The following is a 27119-nucleotide window of genomic DNA, read 5'->3' as shown; positions in this document are numbered from 1 at the left end:
AACTGAAAAATCTTTCTGATTAGTTCAGTCATACATATCAGTGTTAGATCCTTCCCAGCCTTTAGCCTTGTACTCTTAGTTTTGCCTAGCTCTCCTCAACCACTCAGCAAAAACAAGACTGCCGTGTGCACAGTATGCTGAGGAAATACTACTGCGATCTTGCCAATATTTCTGTCATTCTGAATTTCAATAATTACATTTTGCTAAAATTTTGTTTCCAACATTCTCCTTTTGAATTCATAGTTCTTGCCAGAGACCAAGTATCATCCAAGGTGGCCAAGTCTGTTCAGGTTCTATTTATCAGTATTAACAAAACGCTTCTCTTATGTTGTCAACGTACCATATCTCACATCTTCCAATTTGCTCAGATTAAAGAATTTCTTCAGAGGCTGTTTTGGGTCCAGTGGCTCCACAATCCGTACGAAAGGGTTGCTCATGGTTGTTGAAGGCCCTAGTTAGTGTCCCTAAAACAAAAGAAAAATCAAGGGCATTTTCATTACATTTGTCCTTCATACCAAGTACATGTCCCACAGCCTACAATGTGTCTATCCCACACACAAAGGCCTGTACCAGAGAAAAAGGTACTGTCAGTCATCCCTTTCCACCCCAAATCTACTCGTAACACGTCCTCAGAGATAAAAGGTCTGAAGAAGATAGCAGTATTGTGAAAAATACAGATATACCACATGGTTTAGAATCATAGAATCTTAAAAACTGGAAACAACCTCTAAGACCATCGAGTCCAACTGTTAACTGAGCACCACCATATCCACCACTAAACCATGTCCACAAGTGCCACACACACACACCTTCTGATGATGAATCCATCACTTCCTTGGGCAGCCTACTCCAATGACAGGAATAAATTTTTCCTAATATCAAATATAAACCTCCCCTGGTACAGCTTGAGAATATGTTTCATCCTGTCACTGGCTGCCTGGGAGAACAGACTGTCCCCACCTGGCTACACCCTCCTTTCAGAGAACTGAAGAGTGGTAAGGTCTCCCCTGATCCTCCTTTTCTCCAGGCTAAACAACCTCATCTCCCTCAGCCACTCCTCAGAGAACCTGTGCTCTGACACCTTCACCATCTTTGTTGCCCTCCTCTGGACACAATTTCACAAAGGAAATTTAATGTCTTCATTATTCTCTTCTTTATGCTGCTTCTAGACAGCCATTTGTGCCTCTGTGACTTACAAACCGCCATGACAACACAGTCTCATTTCTAAAGTGTGTTGTGGTTTAACCCCTGGCACCAACTAAGCACCCACAGCCACTCCTTCACTCCTTTCTGGCAGGAAAAGGAAGAGAATCAAAGCAGCAAAATGAAAAATTTCATGGGTTGAGACAGAGGTGGTTTGATAGATAAAGCAAAATCTAGACCTGCAAGCAAAGCACAACAAGGAATACATCCACTTCTTCCACAGCAGTTCAGCCATCTCTAGGGCAGCAGGGCCCCATCATGTCTCATGGTGATTTGGAAAAATGAATACCATAACCCTGAACATCTCCCTCTTCCTTCTCCTCACAGCTCTATATGCTGAGCATGATGCCACATGCTGTGTGATATCCTTTGGGTCAGTTGGGGTCAGCTGTCCCAGCTGTGTCCCCTCCCAGCTCCCTGCACACCCTCAGCCTCCTCGCTGGAGGGGTGGGTGAGGAGCTGCAAAGGCCTTGGCTCTGTGTAAGCCCTGCTCAGCAGGAACTAAAACATCCCTGTGTTATCAAATGTATTCCCAGCACAGCCCCATACTAACTATTAGGGACAAAATTAACTGTATCCCAGCCAAAACCATCAGAAGTGGCATTGATCTAAAGCTTAACTGACAGACATTTACATTCAAAATTAAAAACAATTTAAGAAAACCAGAAAACACTATTATTTGAGACAGAAAGTATTACAGACTAAGATTATAAATGCTATCAGAGACAAAAAGAACTCTCCTAATTTCAGAAAGATTTGTTAGGGTCACCACAAAAAGAAAATTTACATAGGCTCTATTGTAAATGTCATTTTAGTTTGAGATATTTTCTTTTTTTGTTGTTGCTTACTGATTTACTGGTTTTTGTGGCTTAATGGTTTACTGGATAACACATTCCTCTGGGACCTAGGACTTTTAGGTTCACATACAGAAATTAAAAGGCTCTAAGATAATCCCCTTGCAAGGCCAACTAGCAGCAAGGGGCCTAAATTCACTACAGAAATATCTCTTAATGTCCAGAAAAGGTTAACCATACACAAACTACTTAATGGAACACTTCCTAGGAACACCGAAGACCTGAACTCTGCCCAAGCCTCTTCTGGAAGCGTTGGCTTAAACCAACACATGCCAAGGATCAAGCTAACAATTTAACAGTGAGAACAATTCTCTTGCAGTGCCTGGCAACATTCCCAGTCATGATTAAATTTTTTTTAGTAGAGAGATAACCAAAGGTCTGATTTTCAGATCCCTTGTTTTCCCAGAGTACAATTCCTGTCTTCATTCAAGTACCATTATCTTCTCTTGCCCCAGGTTTTCAAATGAGAAAATTCACAACAAGGCAGGAGATACACATGACAGGCCTTGGAGACTGGTACAAAAGGATGCACAAAGTCCAGTACTTGTTAAAAACAGACACAGCATGGCCAAAGAATTAATTTATTTATCTCACCTGCTAGTTTCATGCAATGTTCAGGAAATACTAATATGTGGAACACATTTATGGGGGGTTTTTAAAGTATTCCAGTATTTTCAAAATTCAAAATTCAGGTTTTTTCTTAGAAGACAACCTAAGAGAAATAGCGGAAATGGTAACAAAAGAAAGTCCAGGGTGTAAAGCAGCAAGATAATGTAGAGAAAGAAATATTTACAGAATTCTTTCAAAGAAAATAATGGATGTTTCTAGATAAAAAGTTGAATGCCCAGGGAAGCTGGAAGGTCGGCAAATGAACAGACTGCAAACACACACACAACCTCAAATGTATCATCTCTCACATTTCCATTGACAAGTTATTTCTGAAACTCCTTTTCCCAGCTTTGCAAATACTCACCCTGTACACAAGCCCCTAAAGTTTTAGGTGTCATGATCTTTAATCAGCATGAGCTACTAGCTATTCCTCTAAGCAAACTCTGTGCTTCTACAACTGAGCATGATCAAAATTAATTTCTTCCTTCCTCTTCTTGCCAGCTACCCTCCTGTTAAGATTTACTTTTTTGCATTCCACTTTGAGAACTTTATTTTATTCATATCAATTTCTCATGGGAAAGTTTAAGAGTAGCCATAGATAGAAAATATTCGGATATCCACTGACAGATAAAGCAGATCATTAATATGATATGACCATGAGTCCACTGTACTCGGTTCACATATTCTTATCCAAGTATAAACTGCAGTTTGAACATTTTCCATCCAAGTCCATGTCTTGGCAAATCACAGCAGAAATTCAAGATGCTATGACACATTATCTACATGTTAACATTACTTATCAGACATCACCCTCTTCCCTGAGCAGCTCACAGTATGAGATACTTCACTACAAATATCCTCTCATCAGTGATTTACACAAATAAGCCAAACTGTTGGCTAACCAAGCCCTAATCACAAATTCTTTTCATCTGCCTCGTCACACTGACATGAACAACACTGTTACAAACCTGGAAGCCATTCAAGAATACCTGAAAAGAGGTAAAATCTCTAGAAAAAATACCAACTAGCAGTATTACTGTAGTAAATTTCACAAGACAGGGAAGCTCAGTCATACCAACTACTATTTCCACACAGTAAATTATAAACCAATTTGCCACAGCACAGAACTCTAAACTAGTGATTTGTCAAAAAGAAATCTGGGGGAGATCCTCTGCACGCTGAATATACCAAAACTTTTGAAGTCATCCTTGCAATAGATACAGATTAACTTTTTAATTAACTTGAAACAGATTAGCAATAGATACAGGTTAACTTTTTAATAATTTGATACAGATTAGCAATAGATACAGGTTAATTTTTTTATTAACTTGATACAGGTTAATTTGTGATTACAGCAATGAATATTTATTCATGTTTTGCAGGCACTGAAATATAAATATGCAAACATGGGTGAGCAGACATCTGTCTGCCTGGAACTGGTGCAGCACACAGGGTCACACACACTGACCATGGCCAACGTGTGACCACATTGATACCTGCTCAGAAATACCAAAACAAGCACTTGATCTTCTGCCCAACAACCTTAAAACTGTTCGTGTGGAGATTACATTAAAAAAATAAAAAAAAGGATTATTCAAAAGTGAAAATGCAGAATAGCATTAAAAAAGGAGCATCTCATTACTGACACAGACTCATAGAATATTATGAGTTGGCAGGCACACAAGGATCACAAAGTCCAAGTAAATGGCCCATATGATGTTCTATTCCACAACCCTGGCATTATTAGCACCATGCTCTGACCAATGGAGGTAATCTCAAGATACTGGAACCTCCTTAAAGGGTTGCATGACTTGTATGAAGTGTACCAGACAAACAACATTTCGATTTTAGCCCTTCCTTAGTGCCTACTATTAAAAATCTGAGAACACCCACAATCTGGTCCACACTAATGCTGATCATCTATGAATCTGAACTCCCTACCAATATTGTTTCCCACTCACCTTGTTACATCAATGCAGCAGCTTATTACTGTGCCACCACACTCAATCTCTTGTTAGAAGGCACCTCAATTCACCCAGACTGCAGATTAGCTCACCACAGAAAGTCTGATTTCTGTTTTTTCCCTCTCCCTCAGAGAAGCAGAAGTACAGAAAGACTGTAACCATGAATACCAGGAGGGACAAATTTATCTGGATAAGGCCATAACTTTCCAAATATAAAAAAAGGAAGTAGTGTTTTGCAAATGCAACATCTTGCCTTTTAGGGCAGAGAATGAACCCTTGGCCACAACAGCTGTTTTTTGCTGTTTGCATCCCTATATATGACACAGTTCAAATTTCTCTGGAAACACAAGTTTTACACTGTGATACTCTAAGAAGTCTTTTTGAACAAACAAAATCTTAGTATAACACTCCTCACTTCATCTGTATTGAGTGTGCCAGCAAACTCAGCTTTTACCACAGAGACCTCAGATGTTCACTAGCACCAAAAGATCATTGCAAAGATGCCTGCTGGCTGTACTGCCTGTGGTTATCTCTGTGGTGTCCTGAAGGACCCACCCCTTGATGATCATGACATAAGAAATGTGCACAAGTCCAAGGGGACAGAAGGAAAAAGGTGTCTGTCCATCCTCTTCCCTTGTCTTCTCTTATTCGTTAATCAACTACATCAGATACATTCAAAGTACATTAAAGTCTCATGGGGATTTCCATAAAAAGGTTTTAAGTAAGAAACTTAAAATCTTTTATTTAAAAAAAAAATCACAGGATATTTCAAGGTATGTTTTATGTGTGCTTTCAAATCTTCAGCTGTTGCACCTTTCTGAGTATCTAACATAAACACAATACTGGTCACATCTCAACAACATTGATTGGAAAAGGACTTGGTTCAGTTTAAACCACATTCTTGATTGACAGTGACTCCTTGACTCTACTTCAGATCCCTTTTAAAAGCAGTTTTGTAATTTGGAACAAAGACAACAGATAAATTTTACTGATATTAATGGAATTGAAAAAATATAATAATATATCTTTACACTTGCATAAATTATCTCATGAAGATCACAGAGAAGGAAAAAATGTATTTAGTCTCTTGCTATATCTGAGAAAATCTGAAAACTGTTCTAGACATCTTTTTCTACTCTCTTTAGAGTTGAAGGTGAAACTGAGAACAGCTAGTCAGATTAAAAGCAGCAATCTCACATGTGAAAAAAAAGAGATTCTTTATAAAAAACACAGCATCATGTATACTCATTGACTGTAAACAGATCCATACTATCAACAATATGTATTATTTTGGGGGTTTTAGTGATATCAGAGCATCCCACTCATCTCTCACCATGCAGAAAAGGAGAAAACTGTAGCACACAGAGTGGTTTCCTACATACATGCTGACAGTAAACCATGCTCTTTCTGTAGTACACAACACAAATGTTTACGGAAGACTCATGATTAGTAATAACCACTTTTATTACAGAAGTACCTGACAATAAACCAAAGACACAGATTGTTTGATCTGCAGAAGGGAAAAAAGGCTCTGGATGAGAAAACTTCTGTCTAAGCTTCAGGGCATAAAGTAGCAACAGAACAGCCATGGTTATTCAGCATTTTAGCACAGACATATATTTAATCTCACTTGGAGAAACATGTTTCAACAATTGTTTTTTTCTATTCCATCTTTGGTTTCTTAGTTGCTGTCTTTCCAATTATGAAAGGGTGCCTATGTTACCAATGATAAGAGGTTAATTTTAGACATCACTACATAAAACTAAACACCAGGTATCTTAACTAAAACAGATTTCAAGTATTAAATGCTCTTTTTCCTGAAATGTGGGTAAATTCCTGGCCATCACTGGGAAGCACACACTCAGCAAAGAAGCGATTTAATTTCAACATTTTACCAGACTCTAGAAATGCTAAAAAGATTACACTCAGGCAAAGCAAAGATGCAATTTTATCAGTCATCAAGAAAAAGGGGAAAGCTCAGACTTGCTGGTACTTGAAGAAACATGACAAAATATGATGTTTCTGTGATGAAACTTCCAACTGAAAACTGGGGAAAAAAAGAGGTGAGCTGGCAGGACCACCATGGTAAAAGTCCTTTCCTGGTGATAAGGCAGGATATAGGTAATATCCATGGCCTTGCTTGAAAAATGCAACATTTTTCATCCATGCTGGATCTGATCTTACCACCTTTTGATGCAATTATCACTCCCGTGCCCACAAGTTATTTCCCTTGGTTTTGTCCATTCAAACGAGTGCCACTGTATGTATCTGTACTTAGCTGCCAAGTTTGCAACGAGCACCTCCAAATAGCAAAAGCAAACAACTTAAAAAATCTAAGTGGAGCTGCAGCAGAGCAGCAGGATACTGAGTTTTAAATTCTGCATCACAACATTGAGCATGCACTTCATGACATTACTAGCAGTTACATATAACTGAACAGCACTTATTTAATTAAGGGCTATTCCTCATTTCCCCTGGGCCTTTAAAACTTCTCATAGCTCTTCTCATGGTTTCACATTCTACTCAACAAGCAGCCCACATTAAAAAAGTTGATGACTAATTCCAGTTCACCTAAGTTATAGATGGCATAGCCGTGAAGAAAGATCTCTGAGGAGGTCCAGCATATAGGAATTTCCATCATATTGGAATTGCACCATGTTCTGTGCATGGTGCAATTATCCAATAACCAAGGAAGGAGAATACCCATGTTAAGCATGTTGACAAAAGCCTGCATTTTTTATATGGAAAGGCAACCTCTCTTCAGTATCAGTCTGGTGTTTAAAGAAGAAAACTTCACTAAGTAAATCCATCCATAATTCAAGTCAGTTTAGGAAAAAAAGTTCTAATAAATACATCCACGTGGCAGGATTTTTTTTTTAATAGTTTAAATATTCAAATTGCCTAAGAAAAATGTTTTTGTTACACTGGGTAAATCAACAGACAGATAGAGATGACCACACACATGACAACACAGTAACAAAAAACCCCACCTACCCATCAAAAAAATGGCAAAAACCCAACCACACAAACCATAAGCAAAAAAACCCTCAAGCCCACACATGCCCCTAGCATTTGGATAGACTTCAACACTAGAAGTAGAACAAGCAGAGTCTTGTTTTATAAAAATATAAAATGCTATAATTACTCTTGGATGTACAAAGAACAGATGAGTGCAATTACTCTTGCAATAAATACACGTTTCTTCTTTTGATTTAGAGAAGCTCTTATTATTTAACACTCTACCTGTGCAGATAAGGCCACTATGTAACAAATAAATGCTGTTCCATTGCTGCTAACAGACACTGAGGAGATTTCAGTGTTTAAAGAGACTCCAGAAAGAATCTTTGTGTTTCTTTGTTACACAGAAAGGTCCATCATTACACATAGATCCTTAAAGAGAAGTCCACTAACAATTTGATGACTGAGCAACTATTCTGCCAGTATAAACTACATCAGTATTCCACACTGGAAAAAATGCAGTACTGGAAAAGGAGGGTTTCTTAAACAACCTCTAGGCAAAGTTTCAGAGAACCCCTTTCAACTTTAATGCTCAAGAGAAACACTGTACTAAAACAAACAGAGCTTTGGATTGCAGATGTTCCTGCTTTCTCCTGCTGCCTGAAACTTTTGACAGCAATGCTAAAATACTTACTTATTCAGATCCATAAAGTGCTAAACTTCCAACACACCAAACAGGTTGCTAATTGCATATTCCCATAATCTGTGTATTTCATAGGCTGTCATGAGTATTCTGACCATTGCACTTTGCTAGCAATGCTGTATCACACACATTGGAACTGAAAGTTTAGGTCAGAGATCGAGTTTGTGAAATCAAACACTGAGGTCTTAAAGTAACTCTGACTCCAAGTGAGCTGGAAGTTTAGGTGCCCAGTTCCAAAATGTAGATATTAAACTCCTTCACATCATCCCTCCAGAAAGCCAAATGCTACCTCTTCTCTCACCTCAACATAGATTAGAGGGACAGTCAAAACACTTCTCTTGTATAGATCTCACCAGCCTTTGGTAACCCAGGTGAGCACACATATGTAGTGTCTCTCATGAGCTCTCAGACAGCCTCTGAAATGCAATCTAGTCTTAACAAAATCCAGATCATAATTAAGCAGGTGTAAGTGTTAAGGGAATGCTTTCTCAGCACACTCACCACTGAGTGGCCCAGATAAAAGTAGAGACTAATTTTTATTTTTTGCTACAGGAAAATGAGCAGCCTTACACCCAAGAATAAAAGGAAGCTTATTTGGAGACTACCAAACACTGAAAAATAAGGTGTTGAAATTTCTTTCCTACCTCCTGGGAGAGCAGCTCTGAACTTTAACCTACTTTCTACTTCTATACAAACTTGCTGCTTTTTTACCCTATGCTAGTACTCTTAGACTGTTCATTAACAAATATGCAGCTTGGACCAGTTTTAACAAAGAACTAGCTTTCAGTGTTAGTTACAAAAAACACAAAATCAGCATGGAAGTGCTGCAAGAAATGTGGAATACAGAGCAAGTGTACAAAGATTTGGTATAGAATTTTGGTTCAATGTCAAAAGGCATTGGTCTGTAAGTTTCAAAAGACTTCTATGAAGGGTGAAGAAATGCAGGAGAGGTACATGGGAAAGACAAACAAAATGAGAGTATTGTGAATCAGCCCTGTACTCATGGCATTACCATTATATGAGCTCTATAAACTGCTCTCTCAAGACCTTGAAAACTCTTCTTCTGCAACTTGAAATCTGAACTGTTTCAGAGCTACTGAAGATGTGTAGGTGGAAGGATCCTTTCAGGATGAAGAACTGATGAGAGGATTACTTCTGTTGTGAAATAATCTGACACTGTGGGGTCCTAACTTTCACACACAAGATTTCCAGACAAATCCTGAATTTGTTGTCTGAAAATAAAGATAACTTTTTCACACCAAAAACTTCTACTGGTAATCTCAGCAGCTATTCAACTATTTGTGCAGATGAATCCAGCTTTCAAATACCCACAGCTTCAGTCTGTAAGGAGAACAAGTGTGTCTGATACAATTTCATGAACTCAAACTAGCTGTTAGCAGAGTTTTCTGGCCAAGCTTTCTGGGGAGGCAAATTAAGTTCCACTAAATATTTCAAGTCACCTTTTTTATAACAGTTTTCACACAGAAAGGGTAGGCAAAAAAAAAAAACCCCAGCAACCAAAATTAACACTCGCTTTCACAAGCATCTGAAGTCCTGACCCTACAGCTGTGGGATGTCCCAATTCTTTCAAGGAAGTGCCAAAAACCTAGAGGAAATCTTCTGAATTAATCAATCCCTAAGGCAGCAGCGAATGCAAAAACCCCGAAAAAAAATTATCTCATTTTCATACAATTAAGACTCCTCTCTACCTTCTCTATTTTTCACGACACAAAGGGACCACTCTTCAATTAACATCTTACCATTTAGCTTAAGTAGATTGTTACTCCAAGGAGGGAGCAAATTTCCAGCTCTTACTCTCACAATGCTACAGTGAGAGTCTATGCTGGAAAACACTGGCAAAAGAGATTTGTTCCATTTCTTACTATGCAAATGTTATTTCTTCTTTATTTTTCTGCATTTATTGTTTTGGCTCTTCCACTGTTACTATAAAAACAATTAGTATCAAAGTTGGAGTGGCCAAAGACAACCAGAGAGAAAGAAAGGTGCTAAATTACAAATATGATATGACAAAAACCTGCAGTTTGAAAGCCCTGTGGTCTTTTCAATTCAGCAACAGTCTGCATGATGTTCTCTGTAAAGCATTGCTAAGTGATCAGACTTCTTTTTACATGGAAAGCTTCTCTGGGAATCTCCTCTATCTTATAAAGTCTGAGAAGAGTAAAGTATTGATAATTTTCCTAATAAATCTTCACACACACCACAGATCCTGGAAGGCACAAGACTCAGCTGCACTTCCTACTCTTTGCCCATTACACTCGTCTTACTTTCTTTGAAGCACGAAGTAACAATCCCCAGAAGTTTATTAGGACATTCTGATGAAGCACAATTGCTTTTAAGCAAAGCATTACTAAAATAAACATTCCAGTGTTAATATTTCACTAGGGTGGTCTTCCTTTACTTCGGTTTTGCGGATTGATAAAGCCAGTCTGAACAATAGCAACAGCACTGAGTGCTCAGAGATATTAATTCAATTCCAATTGTTTGGAGAGAGAATCCTCTGTTTTAGACCAAGTTTCCTGCTGATATTAAAAAATACTAAAGTTCAGCTCTCTCCGTCCTGCCCTTTATCGCCCTCCCCCCACCTTTACTAGCTTTAGAGGTGGAAACTAAATATCAAAGTACAACCTCCAGTTAAAAAATAAATGGGAACTGTGGTGATATTATGAGACGTGGAAACATACTGAACATGAACAGGGTCTGATCCAAATATACCTGATCCAGTTATTGAAACCGGGCATCTCCACTGCCACAGACCTAAGTCAAGTTAAATTAGAAGGCAAATACCTGCATCTGTGCTATGACCTCCAGGACTCTTACAGAACACCTGCACCTGCTGTCTGTGCCATGAACATGAAACAGATTATTTTGTCACCCAAAAATATTAAAACCCAACACTTACAGCCATCACCTTCCAATTATTTTCCTTCATCCTTTCCTTGTCCTACCTATGTTGCAGATCTACTGAGGTCTTTTCCAACACAGAGGAGTTGCTGCGTGCTTAATAGGTATACTTCACACTATCCTCCACTATTTAGATACTACTGAAATACCAATAGACAAGGCTCGAGCAGTTCCAGGAGGAAAATCAATGTTAAAGCTTCACCTACATGAGGACAGGGCAGCACAACTTCTCCTCCACGCCCGCTCTTCTCGAGCTGAATCTATTCCTCTTTCGCCGCTCTGCAAAAGCCGCCCCCTGTACTCCCTGTGAGCCGGCCCCAAGCCGGGCGCTGGAGATTTCGCCAGCCGGGGCCCGGAGCCGCGGCGGGGGCGGCACAGCCCGCCGCCGCTACGAGATGGTGGCTCGCAGAGGCTGCTCCGCCAGAGCCGCCTTCCGTCCGCAGCATCCAACGACTCTTTCCAGCCCCCACCGCGGGAGCCGGGGCCGGGAGCCGGCAGGATCCCCCGTCCTGCCAACGGGCCCTGCTAGCCGCCGGTGCCCGCCCTCCGCCCGGGCCCGCTCCCGTCCCGGCTCTACCCCGAGGGGCGCCCCACAACCTTTCCCCGCGGCCGCCGAGAACGGGCACGCCGCGGCCGGAGAAGCGGCTCCCAGGCACCCGAGCCGCCGGCGCCGGGGGGGAGAGAAGCGAGGCGGCGGGGCCCACACTCACCGGGGAGCGAGGAGCACAAACCGCCGCCGCTGCCACCGCTGCTCGCCGTCAGGGGCCGCCGGGCGCAGGCACAGGGAAGGGGCGGTGGCGGCGGGCTCCGCCCCGCGCCCCAAGGCCGGAGCGGCAGCGGGATGGCCGCCAGCCGCCCGAGCGGGAGGGAGGGAGGAAGGACGAGCGGGAGGACGAGCGAGCGGATGACCACCCCGGCGGAGGGGGCGCGGGGAGGGTGGGCTCACCCCTCCCTCCCGCAGCCCTGGCCCCGAAGAGAGCCGCTGCTTTCCTCGGTCAACCACTTTCCCTGGATGGAGGAGGAGGAGAGGGAGCGCTGTGAGTGTGGAAGGGTGGGCAGGAGGGTGGTACCGAGGTCAAGGCCAGATCTGCTGCGGTGAGAGTTATCAGAAAGACGGGCACTGTGACATGGGCAGCAGGGTGCGGGCAGTAATGTGCCTTGTGCCGACCGTAAGTGCACCATGTGCTCACAGCCCGAGCGCTTGCCCAGACTCCGGAGTCCAGAGGTGCTGTCAGTGAAGCCTGGAAACAGGTGTCGCTCAGGACACCTGACACACAGGACTGCATCCTCATCCTCGAGGTACTGCAATAGGAGTGGGACGTCCTGTTGTTTCTCTTGGCAGGAAGAGAGCTGATTGTCCTGGCTGTTGGCAGAAACAGGCTGTTACTTGCAAGCTGGTCAAGATCAATATCATGACGTCAATATTAAAGAACAATATCAGAGTAGAGAACATCCTAGAGGACATAATTTACATCACCCCCATAGCTGAGTGCCATGGAGACTTTATCAGTGTCCAGCATGTTCCCAGTAGAACAGTATATGGTTTGGGCCTGAATAATGTTGAAGAATACATTCAGTGCAACTAGTTAGGGTATAGCTGCAGTGGGACAGCATGTTGAGCTCTGGATAGCAGGAGCCAGAAACAAGAGGCTAGGAACTGGCATTGACCCAACAAAAACCCTGTGGCCCAGCTAGGTGAGCAGACACTGAGTGACACTGAGCAGGAGCCAATGGTTCAGCTGGAAGACCCCAGGGTTTCACACGCTTAGATTGTGAAGGTATAAAAGCCCAGGGTTTGCTTTGCTCAGGGTCCCTCCTCAGAGATACCAGCATGAGCTGTTATTTTGTCACTGCACCATGATTAAACCATTGTAAGAATCCAGGAGTCTGAGACTCTGTCATGGGAAGCCTGGCGTCCAGCCAGTAAGGAAATCTGGTCTGACTGGGTGCGAGTGTGGTGTGTAGGGAGTCAAACAGGGCACCTCTCAGCTCACTGGAGCCACCATTGTGAAGTGACCTCCGTTCCAGCTCACGTGGTCACATGGAGTGTGCCTGCCAGAGTGATTCCTGGATAGTCAGACAGGAAACTTTGCTTAACAATTAAGAAAACTAAAAAGTATCTATCTAATTCCAGGAAAATAATTGTATACATAGTAGAGAAGAGTTGCATGTAAGGAATGTAAATATTCTGTAAGTCTTGGTGAGGTCTTGGAGGTCACTGGCTAGGAGACATGCTAACCACTGACAGTTGGAGTAAAAAAAGGTCCATAATGTTTTGGTTTTACCTGAAGAAAGCTTAGGCTAAGAGCAAACTGAATTACCTGCTGGCTTTGCTGCAGAGGAGCAAGTCTCAGGTAAGTGAAAATGCAAGTGCTTAGCTCAACTTGTAAAGAAGAATGAAACGTAGAAAATGCCCATTATGTCTCACCTGGATATTTGTGGGCTGGATTCCTCCACACTGACCTGTACTGACAGATCCTCCTGCCTACATACACTATCCAGCTGGAACTGTCAGACCAGAAGAAATCAATGGGAAGAACACCAAGATCTAGCAAAGAAGATACATTGAGTAGGATTTTTTTTTTTACACTTAATATGGAAATCCTGGCTTTGACATACCTGGTATTGATTTCACTGGAACAGTTGAGACTTCCTGGGACTATCTGTAGTTAAACCTCCTATTCTCTGACCTGATACCTCTAAATAGCCTGTAATCTGCAACATATAGTACTTTTGAGTTATTGCTCAAAATTGCTTCCAGGTTGACCTGCTTTCTGTTCAGCATAAATACCACCTGGAAGAATTCACTTGCACTAAGTTCTTCTTTTAGAATTCTATTGAGTTTTAGAACATATGATTTGCTTTACCAGATGGTTAACATGGAACTGGACATTAATTCATAATATTGTTTTCAAACCTTTGGCCAGAGAGGTTCCTAAGACTGAGTTTGGCAGAACACAGTTATGTTTGTAGTTTTGCTTTGGGCTCTTGAAGGTGGAAGCCCATGTTTCTACATGACACCACAAAATAGTAGATTACTCTGATGGTCTGAAAAGTCAGAGAATTTCTAAAACCTATTAGAGCTTTAGATGTTTCATTATTTGATAGACGTTTTTATTTTTGTATATAATTAATAGTAATAAAGGCATTTCAAATATGTTCCTCTTTGTGGGATTTAGTCCTATAATGCTTCTCTGGGTCACCTCTTTTAAAAAGAAAATTTTAAAATTTTAATTTGGTTGTTGTTGTTGCTGTTTCTAACAGAAGAAACTTCCAAGGCCCATGTATATCACTAAGTTTTGAATCATGAATAAAATCCTCCATACCTAGATACCAAAGCAATTGCTGCAAGATCTGATTGACCTAAAATCTCTTGGACTAAAAGCAAACACTAGTGAAAATAGCAGGTCAGCAACAGAAATGGGAAATCCATGCATCAGCTCTGACTTTTCCCAGCGAGTGTCTGCAAGGTTTGTACTTTCTGTTCTGCAGGGAGGGAAGGCCCCTGAGGTTGACAGTAGGGAAGGGAAGATTCTGTGTCCCAGAAAGAGAGACAGAACTGCTTCAGCCGCTGCTGATTCTTTGCAAAGACACAGAGGCTATCATGGGATTGGAAGACAAGCTGTTCATTCAAGGCTTTATGGCAATGCTGTCTGAATGTTATTGCTGGTGTTTCCAGCATTTTACTATTCTTCTCACTGGGGCTCAGTTTACAATAATGTGTCTTATTTAGCACATGACTAAAAAAGTGAGGGTTTGCCTTTCTCCCAAGGCTGCCAGGAGGTGAGAACTATATTAGATCTATTGTTTGTAGGAAGATGTTTACTGAAATCGGTTCTTGGGTTTAGGATCAGATTGCAAGGATGTCCAACAGTTTTCTTGGACAATCATGCATTGTGCTAAATCAGGATTAAAGAAAATTATTTTCTGTTCTTGCAGTGAAAATTGATGCAAATAGGAATAACAATGCCTTTCATGTTGCAGTCATGTGCATTCTAGAGTGCTTTTAGGGTTTTTCATGAAATTATTTCACAACAGATGAGCACCTGTGTCCTTTGTCCTTTCTGTCTTACTGAAATCCATTTCCAAGAAGCTTTGTCTAATATCAAATTCCTTTTGGAGTGTTCTTTGAGGTTATTCACCAACATCCTGGAAGTCCAGGGAGCACATCATATCTGTTCAATTGCTGACTTCACTGTTGTGTCTCAACATATTTCACTCTTTCCAATCCTGTCAAGAAGTTTAAAATGCTTTGAATTGCCAAGAGATTGTTTTAGGCTTGTTACAGTCAATAAAGCCTTAACATACAGCAGTAGACTTCAGTGTTGTAGCAATCTTCCATGCAGGCTCAGCTGACCACAGCAATCACAGGATTGCTGCAATCAGAGGATTGCTGCAATCACAGGATTGCTGCAATCAGTCTCAAGCTGGGCCAGGATAGGTCAGACAGGGAGGCAATAAACTTGAGCTGGCAGCCTAGAGGACCCAGCTTTGGAGCTGTCAGCAAAAAGAAGTGTCTGCATGTGTCCTGCTTTTCCTGGCTCTCTGTAGTATAATGAAAAAGCTTGTTGAGCTTTGCTCTGGAGTGTTGTGTTCCTATAAGCAGCACCTAAGGGTATATCATTTAACATACTATGTTTTACAAAACATATGAATTTATATAGTCAAATGAGTTCAACACTCAGTAAAAGTGTTCCTGACTCTGGGAAGCCATCTGTGAATGAACTGAAGAGATAGGGAGATAGTAGCTTGCAGGTTATGGCTTACAGCTTGTCCTGATTACAGGAAAATATATTTGGTGGCTCATGAAGGAGTTAGTGGTGAGATTTCATTGTTAGTCATGACTGTTTTAAGCTGTTCAAATTGTAGAAGTAAAAGTCTGAAAATAGAGATTTTGAGAGCTCCCAGATGACGTCTCAGAAATACCATAGTAGATTCTGGTTATCGAACTAAGTGAGGGCCTACTGCATCTTCCTCTTTAATTAGATGATTGTGTATTCTCCAAAGGAAATTCTGTGGTTGGCATATTTTAATAAATATGTTATAATTTGCTTCTGATCTTAGCACTGGTTTACTTAACTGTCTTTCTTTAAATGAGTCTTCAGAAAATTGCAGTTACATTTATTGAACTTCGATTTCAGCGGCAAAACAAAGATTAAAGTTCTGCCATCTGCTGGTTTAATGGGGTTCAGCGGAGGCTTGTTGTCACTCCTGTGAGAGGGCATTGACTTGGGAGTTCAGATCCTCCTCTTAGTCCCAGGTAGAAACTCACAAACATGTATTGTCAAGGAATCCTACTGTTTTCTTGCAGAAGAAAAGCATTTGTTTGACTGTGCCACAGGAACTGAAGGAAAGGGACTTGAAGAAAAAATTGTCTGAGATAAGTAAAACTCTTCACTGCCAACACTGCACCTTCAGCACCAGACTATGTAATGCTTTTGGAGAATTTCTTCCAAAGTAGATAATCTGTGATCAGCTTATAGTTGCTGTACAGAGCATGAGAAAGAAAAACTGTTTGCACCATTGAAGTGGAAGGATTGTTCTTGTCCCTTTCAAGAGTAATGATATAACTTGCAGTAAATGCAGAAGTCTTTGCTGACCACCAGTGTCTTTCCTTACATATTTGGAATAGTGTAGAGGACTAACCCAGACTAGATTCCTGTGAATGCTCATTTGAAAACAACTGATATTCAAAATGTTATTTAAACCTTTGGTGTATAGGTAATGTACAACACCCTTGCACACAGTAAGCCTGGACTTATGCTGTTCATAGTTTGTGTTGCAGTAGCACTAACACTCCCTTACTGAGCTCAGGACTCTGGCAGAACATGTTACTCATCTGATAGATCAGGATGAAGTGGGAGTAAACTAATCCAGAAAGTTGGTAGAAGAAACAATCTCTGGAGCCCAGGCAATTTACCATCTATCATGTGACTAGTCTAAGACAGCAGTTTTCACTTTGCCACTGTACCTGTCTAAAGAACTTGCACGCACACTCCCTAACCCTTACCTAAGAGGCACCTGTTTCCTACTACATGCTTGCTACATGCATTTGGTGACTGGTAAATGTAACAACCTTGGACATTCACTGCAGCACTACCCTTTCATTCCCTGTACTGATTAGTAATTGCTTGTAGTTGCTCTGATATCTAAAACTTTATTAAAAACAAGGGGCACATTATAGAAAGCAATGGAAAACATGCTTTTTGAAAAGAGGTCCATATTTTATGCTGCCTATACATACACATTTTGCTCAAAGAGCATTAAAGATGCACAGAAGAGCAGTAGGAATTCCTTTGCTGCACCCTAATGGTGGACTTTTTTTCTGTAACATTTTACTTATTGTTATGCCTAAACATGAGAGACTGTTCTTAACTACTTTTCAGTGAAAAATTGGATACTGCCTATTCTCTCAAGATGTTTGTACTAGTATTTTGCTTTTTGATTCCTCAGTTTTCCCCCAGCAAATTAACATGCTGAATAAAACCAGCAATCACAATTTAAGAGTACTCTACTTAGTTGCTTCCAAGGCTTCTTGAAGAGAGGAGATCAAATCTCCTATGACATAGCACAGTCAGGATGGATGCTTCTCTGACATATTTTCCTGCCTCTGAGGGCAGAGAGCAAATGCATCGTGACAGATTTACCCTGACCACTAGAGCAAGTGAGAGCACAAAGCCAAATTACATCTCACAAAAGTTGTCCTTTTCACCCATTTGCAAGTAGTTCAATTCTTTGCACACAAACACAGAAGAAGGGGATAACATAGCAAAGAACACAGAGGTTGATGGGCTTTTTTACCCTGTTTCTAAGCACAACATCTAGATGCCATGAGAGTGGGAAATCCTCTACTACTCTATGTGCAAATAGTACCTCTATTGGTAATCTCTCCAGTGAACAAACTGCCTCATTTACCAGAGACCTTAATGAAAAGCTGCAATTGTTCCAAGAGAAAGCTATCCAATGGGATCTCCTATGAAGTGTTACCAGGCCCTCAGTGCTTCATTTCCACCAGTGAAATCTCATTCACCTTTTTTATTCCTAATGCACTTCAACACTCCAGTGCTTAGATTTCCATTGTGTCAGTGGTCTGTGGTGGCAATCTGTTGCAGCAGACCTCTTGTTACTGGTAGAAATGAGCCAAGACACAGACTCTCATTTAACAAAGTGAAAAGGGTCCCAGTTTATTCTTCTCTTTAGAGCTTAGCCATCCTGACTGTGACTACAGCAAGCTTCTACTGTTGGTTTCTCTGGCAGACTCTGACTGCTGGCTATTTCCTGCTGGAAAATGACTCCAAGTATTTCCTTGCTGCCTCTGACCACAGACTTTCACCTAGCTCAACTATGACTGCAAGCCAGTCTCTTAACTCCATCAGACCCAGACTGACCTCACAGCAGATCTTTTTCAGCAGCAACTCTCTTTCTTGTTTTGTTCTTCTTTGTCTCTCTGGATTGTTCATTATTCCTCAGGGCTCCTCTACCTGCTCAAGGTCTTCTTCCTCAAGGCTCTCCCTGACTGGCCAACCCACCCCTTTTATCACACTTATCTTTATTAGTCACAGCTGCAACCCATTAAGGGCAAGGTTGTTCTTCTTTGGTATTTAGAACTACTGGAACTTATCAGGGGCAAGGTCACCTATATTTCCCCCTTTTCTTTTAATTAAAAAAACATGTTTAAATAGACATATTTACATATTCTGCTTAGGATTAACAATTATACAAATATTTAAATAAAATACCTATGTTTTACTAGCATATAAAACTGCTCTGTTTCTGGTTCTTGAGCTGGTTTATCTCTCCGTAGTCAACTTGGTGTCTCACAGCTCTCGGTGGGTCACCATATTGATGATTCTGTCTCTGGGAGCTCTGTTGCCGCTCCCGTGTTGCTGCTGGCTGCTTTCGCCATACCACCCTGCCGTGCCCTTGGGTTGGAGCAGTGAAAGAGCCAGGTCCAGCAGGGTGCTTGCCAGTGGGCCGGGCATCCGTGCACCCAGCAGGAGCCAGGGGAACATGGCGCTGCCCCAGGACCCTGCTGGACTGCAGCCCTTCCTCTTTTTACAATCAAAACCCAGATTTCTGCAGCTCTTCTCCCAGTTATGCTATTTCTCATTTCTCACAGCTCTTTTTTGGCCACTGTCTCCCTGCAACTCCAGGCCATGTTCCTTCCTATGACTCAAAAGCCATGTTCCTCCATAGCTCCTGGCTGTCTTATCCTGGGCAACTCTCAGGCTGCCTTATCTCTGCCTTCCTTCTTATCATGTCTTGTTGCTATCACATTGATCACGTCAGGCCATCGCCAGATATACCGGGCGCTCTTCTTCAAGTATATGTCACAAGGAAAACATGCAGAAGGAAGACAACTAATGTATTCAGGGGCTTACTATTCTTCAGTCATAACCAGCAAAACAGTGCTGCTGATCACTGATGCTGGTTTTGGAGTCTTTGGAGAAGTCAGATGCAAAAGTAGCAGAAGACCTTTTAGAAAACTTAGCTAAATTGTTTAGTTTAATGGATCCAAATTCTTGTGAAAGAGTGGCTTTCATATCCAGAGCACTAAAATAGTCCAGTGGGGAATCAGGAATACTTGGACACCCAAAACTACACCAGTTACTAGCTATTATCGTGTGGAGAGAGCAAAACTGTAGTGAATCTCAGTATCACTTGCACTCAACAGATGGTCAGGGCTGTGCAAACATGCTGGTGGAATACTCCTTGTCCCACAGATACCACAGTGGAGTTCAGGCAATACTACAATTTCTCTGCTTGAAAAATAAGACCAGCACACCAGTTGTTTTTACAACATACACACAGAAACATCCTTCCATAGAGAAGGGCCCACCCTTTGTGCAATCACTGCTAAACGTCATCTGGTTTCTGTTGTTGGCAGCTCATGGAGGAAAACTAACAGTACGAACAGTATTGTGTGAACAGTATCACAAAACTTCGCTGAAAAAAGACCCCCTGTATAATGAGTATCTAGATAGAATAGGACAGCTTTTCTTCAGAGTTCCACCCGAGCAGACCTCATCCTGGGGGGGGTTGCTAGGAAGTCTTTTAAACAGTCTGATGGGAACTGGGGAAGGTAATGACACAGAAGATGGTCAGGAAGACAGCAGTCCTGTTGAGCTTGACTGAATGTTGTTGTCATTGGCTGCTGTGTAAATCTGATGATTCGATGACTCCAAAGAATTTTGGACTTTTGGAATTTGAATCCTGTTTCTTGGCTTCTAAAAGAAGGGCTCTTCTGGTCTTTTAGAAATGATTGCTGGAATGCTTATACTGTCAGTCTATATTATTTATGGGGGAAAAGAAAAAGAAAAAAAATAAGGAAGCCAACAAAGAGTAACCAAACAAACCAATCAGAGCAGTTGCTCGGACTGATTGAACAGTTTCTGATGTGTTATTTCCTTTTGCACGGTCTTTCAATAAAGCATAAACATGGGGCTTGTTCTTCACGGCCTACCCAATACCATCTCTGTTCTGAGAAAGCCTCCTTGCCTTCTGCCCTCTTCCAAGGAAGATCTTGAAAGGCAGGGAAAGCAATTGAATAATTGATTTGCAATGCTGGTGCCAAAAGTACTCTGAGACAAGCCGAGCAGCATAATTTGAGATGCACATCCAAGAGACATTGATACAAGAACTTGCTTCCAGTGCCATGAGTAACATACACACCCTTCAGACTGCATGCTCCTCTTCCTCAAGGCTCTTCTTCCTCCTTAAGGTCCTCTTCCTCAAAGAGGAAGGATCTCCCTGATCAGCCAACCTACACCTTTTATCACACTTACCTTTATTAGTCACAGCTGCGACCCATTAAGGGCAAGGCTATTTAATTAGTACAACTGTGACTTATTGGGGGTGAGGTCACTTATAATTCCTTCTTCTACAGGTGACTCCTTGGATTTGGGATGAGCTTTCAGCTTCTTTCCAGGCCCATCACAGCTTTGGTGCTGGAGGTGCTGCTGCCTGTTCCCATATTGGAATACGCAGATGCAGTGGTGGGCCCATTTTTAAGTTGGATGCTCATTTCTTTTGGCCCATGGGGAATTTAAAGACATCAGTTCTGCAATAATAAGGGTCATTGCCCCTTTTCCTTCCCTAGCTGATCCTCTGGAATGTCACACTGTTGCCCAAGCTATTGGCTGCCCTGCACACCTTGAAAATTTCTATCAATGACTGCCAGTTGGTCTTGTTCAGTTATGTCACAGAGAACACAAGCAAGTTTTTAATTGTTTTACTTGCAGCATAGGTTGGAAAACTCACATTCTTTCTGAGATCTTGAACTAAGTTACACATTGTGAAGTTTCATCTGTCTAACAAGGTGAAGAAGCAAGACAACAGTCCTGCTGGGAGAATGTGGGGAACTGCTTTAATACCAAACTTGGGTCTAACCATAAGGTTGCCCCTGTTCTGAGCTACAGAGTCCTCTCCTATTCCACATTATTCAATGAAATAAACACCTACAAAACCAGTGCTTGCAGCAGCTTACTCATTAATTATCTTTCCATTAATCAACCATGGACTGCACTCAACGGAACCCATTTTAGTTACAAACTGTTAGAGAACAGAAGAAGGAAGTGTAGTGGTAACCAGGGATAGCAAATGGGGACTTGGCACATAACAGACCAGTTTATTTTTTACAGATAGAAATACACTGCTGCCTCTCTTTCTGTTTTCCTTATTGTGGAACATAGCATTTCCAAGTCAGTGCTTTCCTGATCAGGGAGTGTTTACTTCTGTTCAGCTGTACCAGAGGAGAGCAGTGATCCACTGGTGAGGGGCAGCTGGCTTTAGCACAGCACTCCCATTACAGAGGACACCAAAGGTGCACAGAAGAACTGCTGAAGACTGTGCTGGAGCCAGCACGATAGCATGCCCCTTAGCACCAGCCCAGATGCTGCTCCAAGAGAACATGGGGGGCCCTGCAGGTGTAAGGTTATATGCAGTGCCAGGTGCCTCTTCCCAGGGTGATACTGAGGAGGTTGAGGTCTGGCTGAGGTGCAGGGCTGAGGTACAGAGCTGCCTGGTGCAGAAGCTATGGGAGAAGGCTGCAGACCACATAGCACCAGGGAGGATGAGCAGGAAGGCAACAGGATCCCTCCAAGGAGGTGCCTGTGCAGAGGTGAGTGCTGGAGCCCTCTGCAGCAATGATAGGTGCAGGACTCTGGCTGAGTGAACAGCACTTTGATTCAGGCATCACTGCCAGTCAGCTCTGCTGTGCACACCCAGAGAACTGTGCCAGGCCATTGACTTCTCAGGAACCAAGGAGTCTACACCACAACTTATCAGGGCCTAACAGAATCATCCTGAGCAGGACTAGCCAAAACTAAAACTGCTGTGGCTGTACTCCTGCACCAAGGCAGGTTAACTACAAATCAACCACCTTACATTATAGACATCTGTAGCCCCACCCTTGAGGCCATTGTGGTCTCCTGTACAGCAGTGGGCTGTAGTTGTTTAATTACATTACTATTTAATTATCACTCAATAATTGTTAAATTATAATTTTATAATTATTTTATCATCAACAAACCCCTTTAACTCCACAGTGATGTCTTATTTTAAGAATTTATCTTCAATAGCTGCTTAAGAGGTGGGACAGCTAAAAGGCAAGGCTGGACTCTGTAGTAGATTTGGACTAGCAAGGTGGGAAAGTTGAGACTCCCAAGGTGGAAATGTTGGGAGCTTATAACTCCTGGCAACAGGAGAATGACTCTTTCTGGTCATGCAAGTATGAACTGAAGGCACTCATGTGCAATAATCTGAGAACAAATAAACAGAAACAAGCTTGGTTGGGAGACATATGAGCCCCTCACAAGGACAGAGCAAGTCATGGTGGCTGGAGACTTTACTTTTGCTGACCTCTCTGTCTCAGAAGGTTTGCTGCTTGTCAGGGCCTTTGATCTGGGGTGCTTTTGTCAAGCCTGCAGATCACAACCTCCTGTCATCCATGTGGGCACCAGTGACACAGCCAAAGGAGGATCTCATGCATGAACATATCACTCTGGAGTCTAGCATAAATGGTATTTCTTTTACAATTTTTGCTGGGAGTAGATCTCTCCCGTACACCAACAGGTACTGTCAGGCATAGAAATAAATATATTTATAAATATTTACATTATAAATATATTTATTGTGTATATATATATATATATATATATATATATATATATATATATATATATATTTATTTATTTATATTTATATTTATATTTATAATATATATTATATATATTATATATAAAATATTATATATAATATATATTATATATTATATATAATATATATAATATATAAAATATATTTATTGTATATATGTATTTATATATTATATATTATATATAAAATATATTATATATATTATATATATAATTTATAATATATATTATATATAATATTATATATTCTTAATATATTTATATAATTTATATAAATAGATATTTTTATATATTTATAATATATATTATAAATATATTATGATATATTTATATTATAAATATATCATATACACATACATTAAAAAAGGTGTTTTATATACTGGGTTTCTGATACATTATTAGAGTGTAGAATCAGAAATTGCAATGTGGTTTTAACGACAAGACTTGGACGTTTTCTTTTCAGAGTGCACAACTCTTATTAACCTTAAGAGCAATCTGTTATTCCATATGTGGGGGTTCTGCATATTTTGCATGTCAGAATGCATTAAGGTTCTCTATTCATAAGAATTGCTTTCATGTTCCCTAGGTCCAGAGACAAAACATGACTAAAGAAGTTAAACTGGTAATCCTTTACAATAAAAAAATAAGTCAAACCTTAGCTGTTTTTTGGTTGATTGGTTGGTGTATATCTCCCAGAGAAGTGATTCATTAACTCTGAGCAAATCCTTTATGTACTCTGTCAGGAAGTTATTCTAAAACTTAAGAGCTGGAAATAAGCTATTAAATATTAAAATCAGTGTATTTGAAGCACAAATAACTTGCCTGTCATATTGTCATATTTGCTAGCTGTCTGGGCCTTAAATTTCAACCTTTTGACTTTGCTATGTTGTTACACAGTTTTCTTTACTTTCAGCTCTCATATGGTTTATTATTTACTAAGTCTTAGTTTTGTTAGCAGAACTAGGGAAACTCCTGAGATAGTAAGGAGTCTAAATGCTAAAATAAAGTATGAGTTCTACAGTTATGTCTGCTTCTGATAAATGCATCTATGTTTTCATTAAATACTTATTACTGCTGACTATAATGATTTTGGTGAAATAAAGATGGTTTTCTTGATGGGATTTCCATAGGGGTTTTTTCCCCCACAACAGATGGATGAATTTGTACTGAAGGATTTTCTTCTAAATCTCTGTACCTATGTGAAAAGTATGCATATATTTGATATATAAACATTAATACGTAATTTTGTTTAGATTATGCAGTCTAATGTGTCCCTTATTATAACCCTTATTTGAAAAGGTATAGTTAATCTGGCAATCAAATAAAAAGTTGAAAGACATACCATATCTTATAACTTGGAACTGATCAAGAACTTTGCTGGCTTTCCATAGCAGGGCTTTTGCTTCTCTTATTCAGGGGTTGTTGGTGCTTTTAACTAACAAGTCAGCACTTGATTTATTTCTAGTGTGATTAGAACAGTTTTTTTAAAGACTTTCTTTCAGAAAGGAAGTAACTGTAGAGCTATTATGAAGAAAAAAAAAAAAAACAAAACCCAAAACCAAACTAATTATGTGCTAGGTACTAACCCTTTTTTCTCTCTCTTTTTTTTTTTTTTTTTTTTTTTTTGTAGTGTAGGTATAAGAAATTGAATTTCTCTTTTATTTTCCATTTCAAGACAAAGAGTGCATAAACCTGATCTAATACTTTTATTGTCTCTTCAGCTGTGAGATTTTGGGAAAAAAAAGAAAGGTATCCTATTTAAATGAACATCAGGATTTACCTTTAATTCAGATATCACCAACTTGAAGAGGTGAAAAAACTGCAAATCTGAAACCTCTCTTGCCTAGGAAGATGATACTTCATGAGCCACTTCCTTTCATGTGCAAAAAGAAGCATTATCCCTCAGTTTCCAAATATTGATGTGCTGGTTTAAACCAATAAAACCAACCCCCTTGTGGCTCTTCTTCCCTGCTGGTTGCCAACAGGAGGGCACATTCAAAGCTTTGGTTCTTTGAAGCCACAATTTATTTTAAACTTTCCTTTTCAACCTCCACATATGGTTTGTGTCATTCCTCTCTTCCAATTACTTGCAGTAATGAAGGGAATTCAGAAAACAGAAGTCAACAATGCAGAAGATTTCAGAAACACTTTTGCTTATGGCTCTATGGGATAGGTACCACTGGATTTCACCCTTCCACAATTCACCAACACACAAAGAACACATTTTATAGAAACAGAAACATAGCAAGCTTCTCCAGCATTTGGGAAGCTAATGACTCCCACTCCTATCATGTCAGTGGATGGATGAAATTGTTCATAGCTCTCTGAGAAACAAGGAAATGGGAAGGCCAGGACAGACCACTAAAAAACAGCACAGCTCCATCTGCTTTTCATCCACGACTTTCATATTTATACAGTCTTATAAAATCCTCTGGATCTCACCTGGACCTGACATGGTTACTTATTTTCAGGTTTTTTGAAGCTTGCTTACAAATAAATTGCTTCATGAAAGAATTGAGTGACTGAATTTCATCATTCTGAGTGACAAGAGAGCTCTGGTATAATGAACTGTGTTCCTTAAAGGATAAAAACATGATGTGATATTGACACTACATCAAACTTATTTAATCCTGTACATAAATTTGGGATGATGTACCAGAACTTTCACTTCTCAGTTGTAGCAAAGGCTTTCTATCTGTCACAGTATGTTTTCTCCCTAGACATAAAGAGTACAAGAAGGTTACAAAAGGCTCAGAAGATCCAAGGTTCAAAGTTTGCTCCATTTACCAGAAACACCTCTACCAAGCCAAGAAACTTGTAAAAATGACAATTTTTCTGTACTTCCTGCCCAGGAGTTGCATAACTTGAGTTTAATGAAGTTATAGAATCCAAAGTGCCACAAAATGTTTATCAGGATGTAAAAAGAAGTAAATTTTCTTTCAGAGGCCTTACATTTTTTTTCCTAATCTTGTTTTACTACTCTTGTCAAAACAAAGACAATGGATGTTCAAAGAATTTGATTTGTTTTTGTCTTGAGGCACTTCTTTATTTAAAAAAATATAAAGGTATACTTAAGAAATGGTAGTTTTATCCTGTTTGTTTCATCTTTCAGCTACCAGCCTGTCAAGCAACAACTCCTGCATGAGGAAAAAACCACTTCTAATAAGTTATCACATTTGTGAATGTGACAGCTCCAGTAATAATTCTTTACCTCACTTTTTTTCTACTGTCTGGGGCAGCAGGTATGCTACACACGTGAAATGGGTGGCTAGCCTTCCACTGCTGCCATACTCCATGGCTGCTGGCAGCAGATGTTTTGGCAGACTTAGCTGATGACAGCCCTTGGATGGTTTAGGTTGTTTTGACAGGTTATACAGATTGCTCAGAGATAAGATGAGAAATTAAAGCACAAAAAGTTTAGTTCTTTCCCCTGTGTTACAACTTATAATTATTTATCTGGAGAGTCAGTTGTTAAAAAATAGCCACAATTGCACACTTACTTTATATCTAAACTACAAAAACTATCATTCTCCAGTCTTCTATCAAAGAAACCTTGTAACTACCTGCCTGGATAAGTGATTCAGTAGTGTACGTAATTATTTGTTAATTGAATGCATTTTCACCTTTTTATTAAAAGATTAATTGATTATTTCCTCAGACTTTTGAAACAGTCAAATTCTGATACGATTATAAGGTAGTTCCCCAGATTGTAGGAAAGACATGTTCACATGAGTTTCAGCTTTCCAAATCT

At 40.4% G+C, this 27119-nt stretch overlaps 1 protein-coding gene and 1 pseudogene across 1 annotated transcript in view; one reads left to right on the top strand and one right to left on the bottom strand.

The window, feature by feature from the left end:
- Positions 1–12114, bottom strand: part of ACO1 (aconitase 1) — a 36727-nt gene extending 24613 nt beyond the window's left edge. Inside the window, exons 1-2 of the mRNA XM_054651860.2 lie at positions 11924–12114; positions 341–464 (exon numbers count right to left, since the gene is read on the bottom strand). Of these exons, the coding sequence (XP_054507835.1) occupies positions 341–437 (97 nt within the window). The 5' untranslated portion in view covers positions 438–464; positions 11924–12114. The remainder of the gene's footprint in view (positions 1–340; positions 465–11923) is intronic.
- Positions 12115–19194: 7080 nt separating this feature from the next.
- On the top strand, positions 19195–20504 carry LOC129133189 (Golgi to ER traffic protein 4 homolog pseudogene; annotated as a pseudogene).
- Positions 20505–27119: the final 6615 nt, after the last annotated feature.

The sequence above is a fragment of the Agelaius phoeniceus genome, chromosome Z, assembly GCF_051311805.1.
Source record: "Agelaius phoeniceus isolate bAgePho1 chromosome Z, bAgePho1.hap1, whole genome shotgun sequence".
In the NCBI taxonomy this organism is placed as follows: domain Eukaryota; kingdom Metazoa; phylum Chordata; class Aves; order Passeriformes; family Icteridae; genus Agelaius; species Agelaius phoeniceus.
This window is presented reverse-complemented; position numbering and strand designations above follow the sequence as displayed.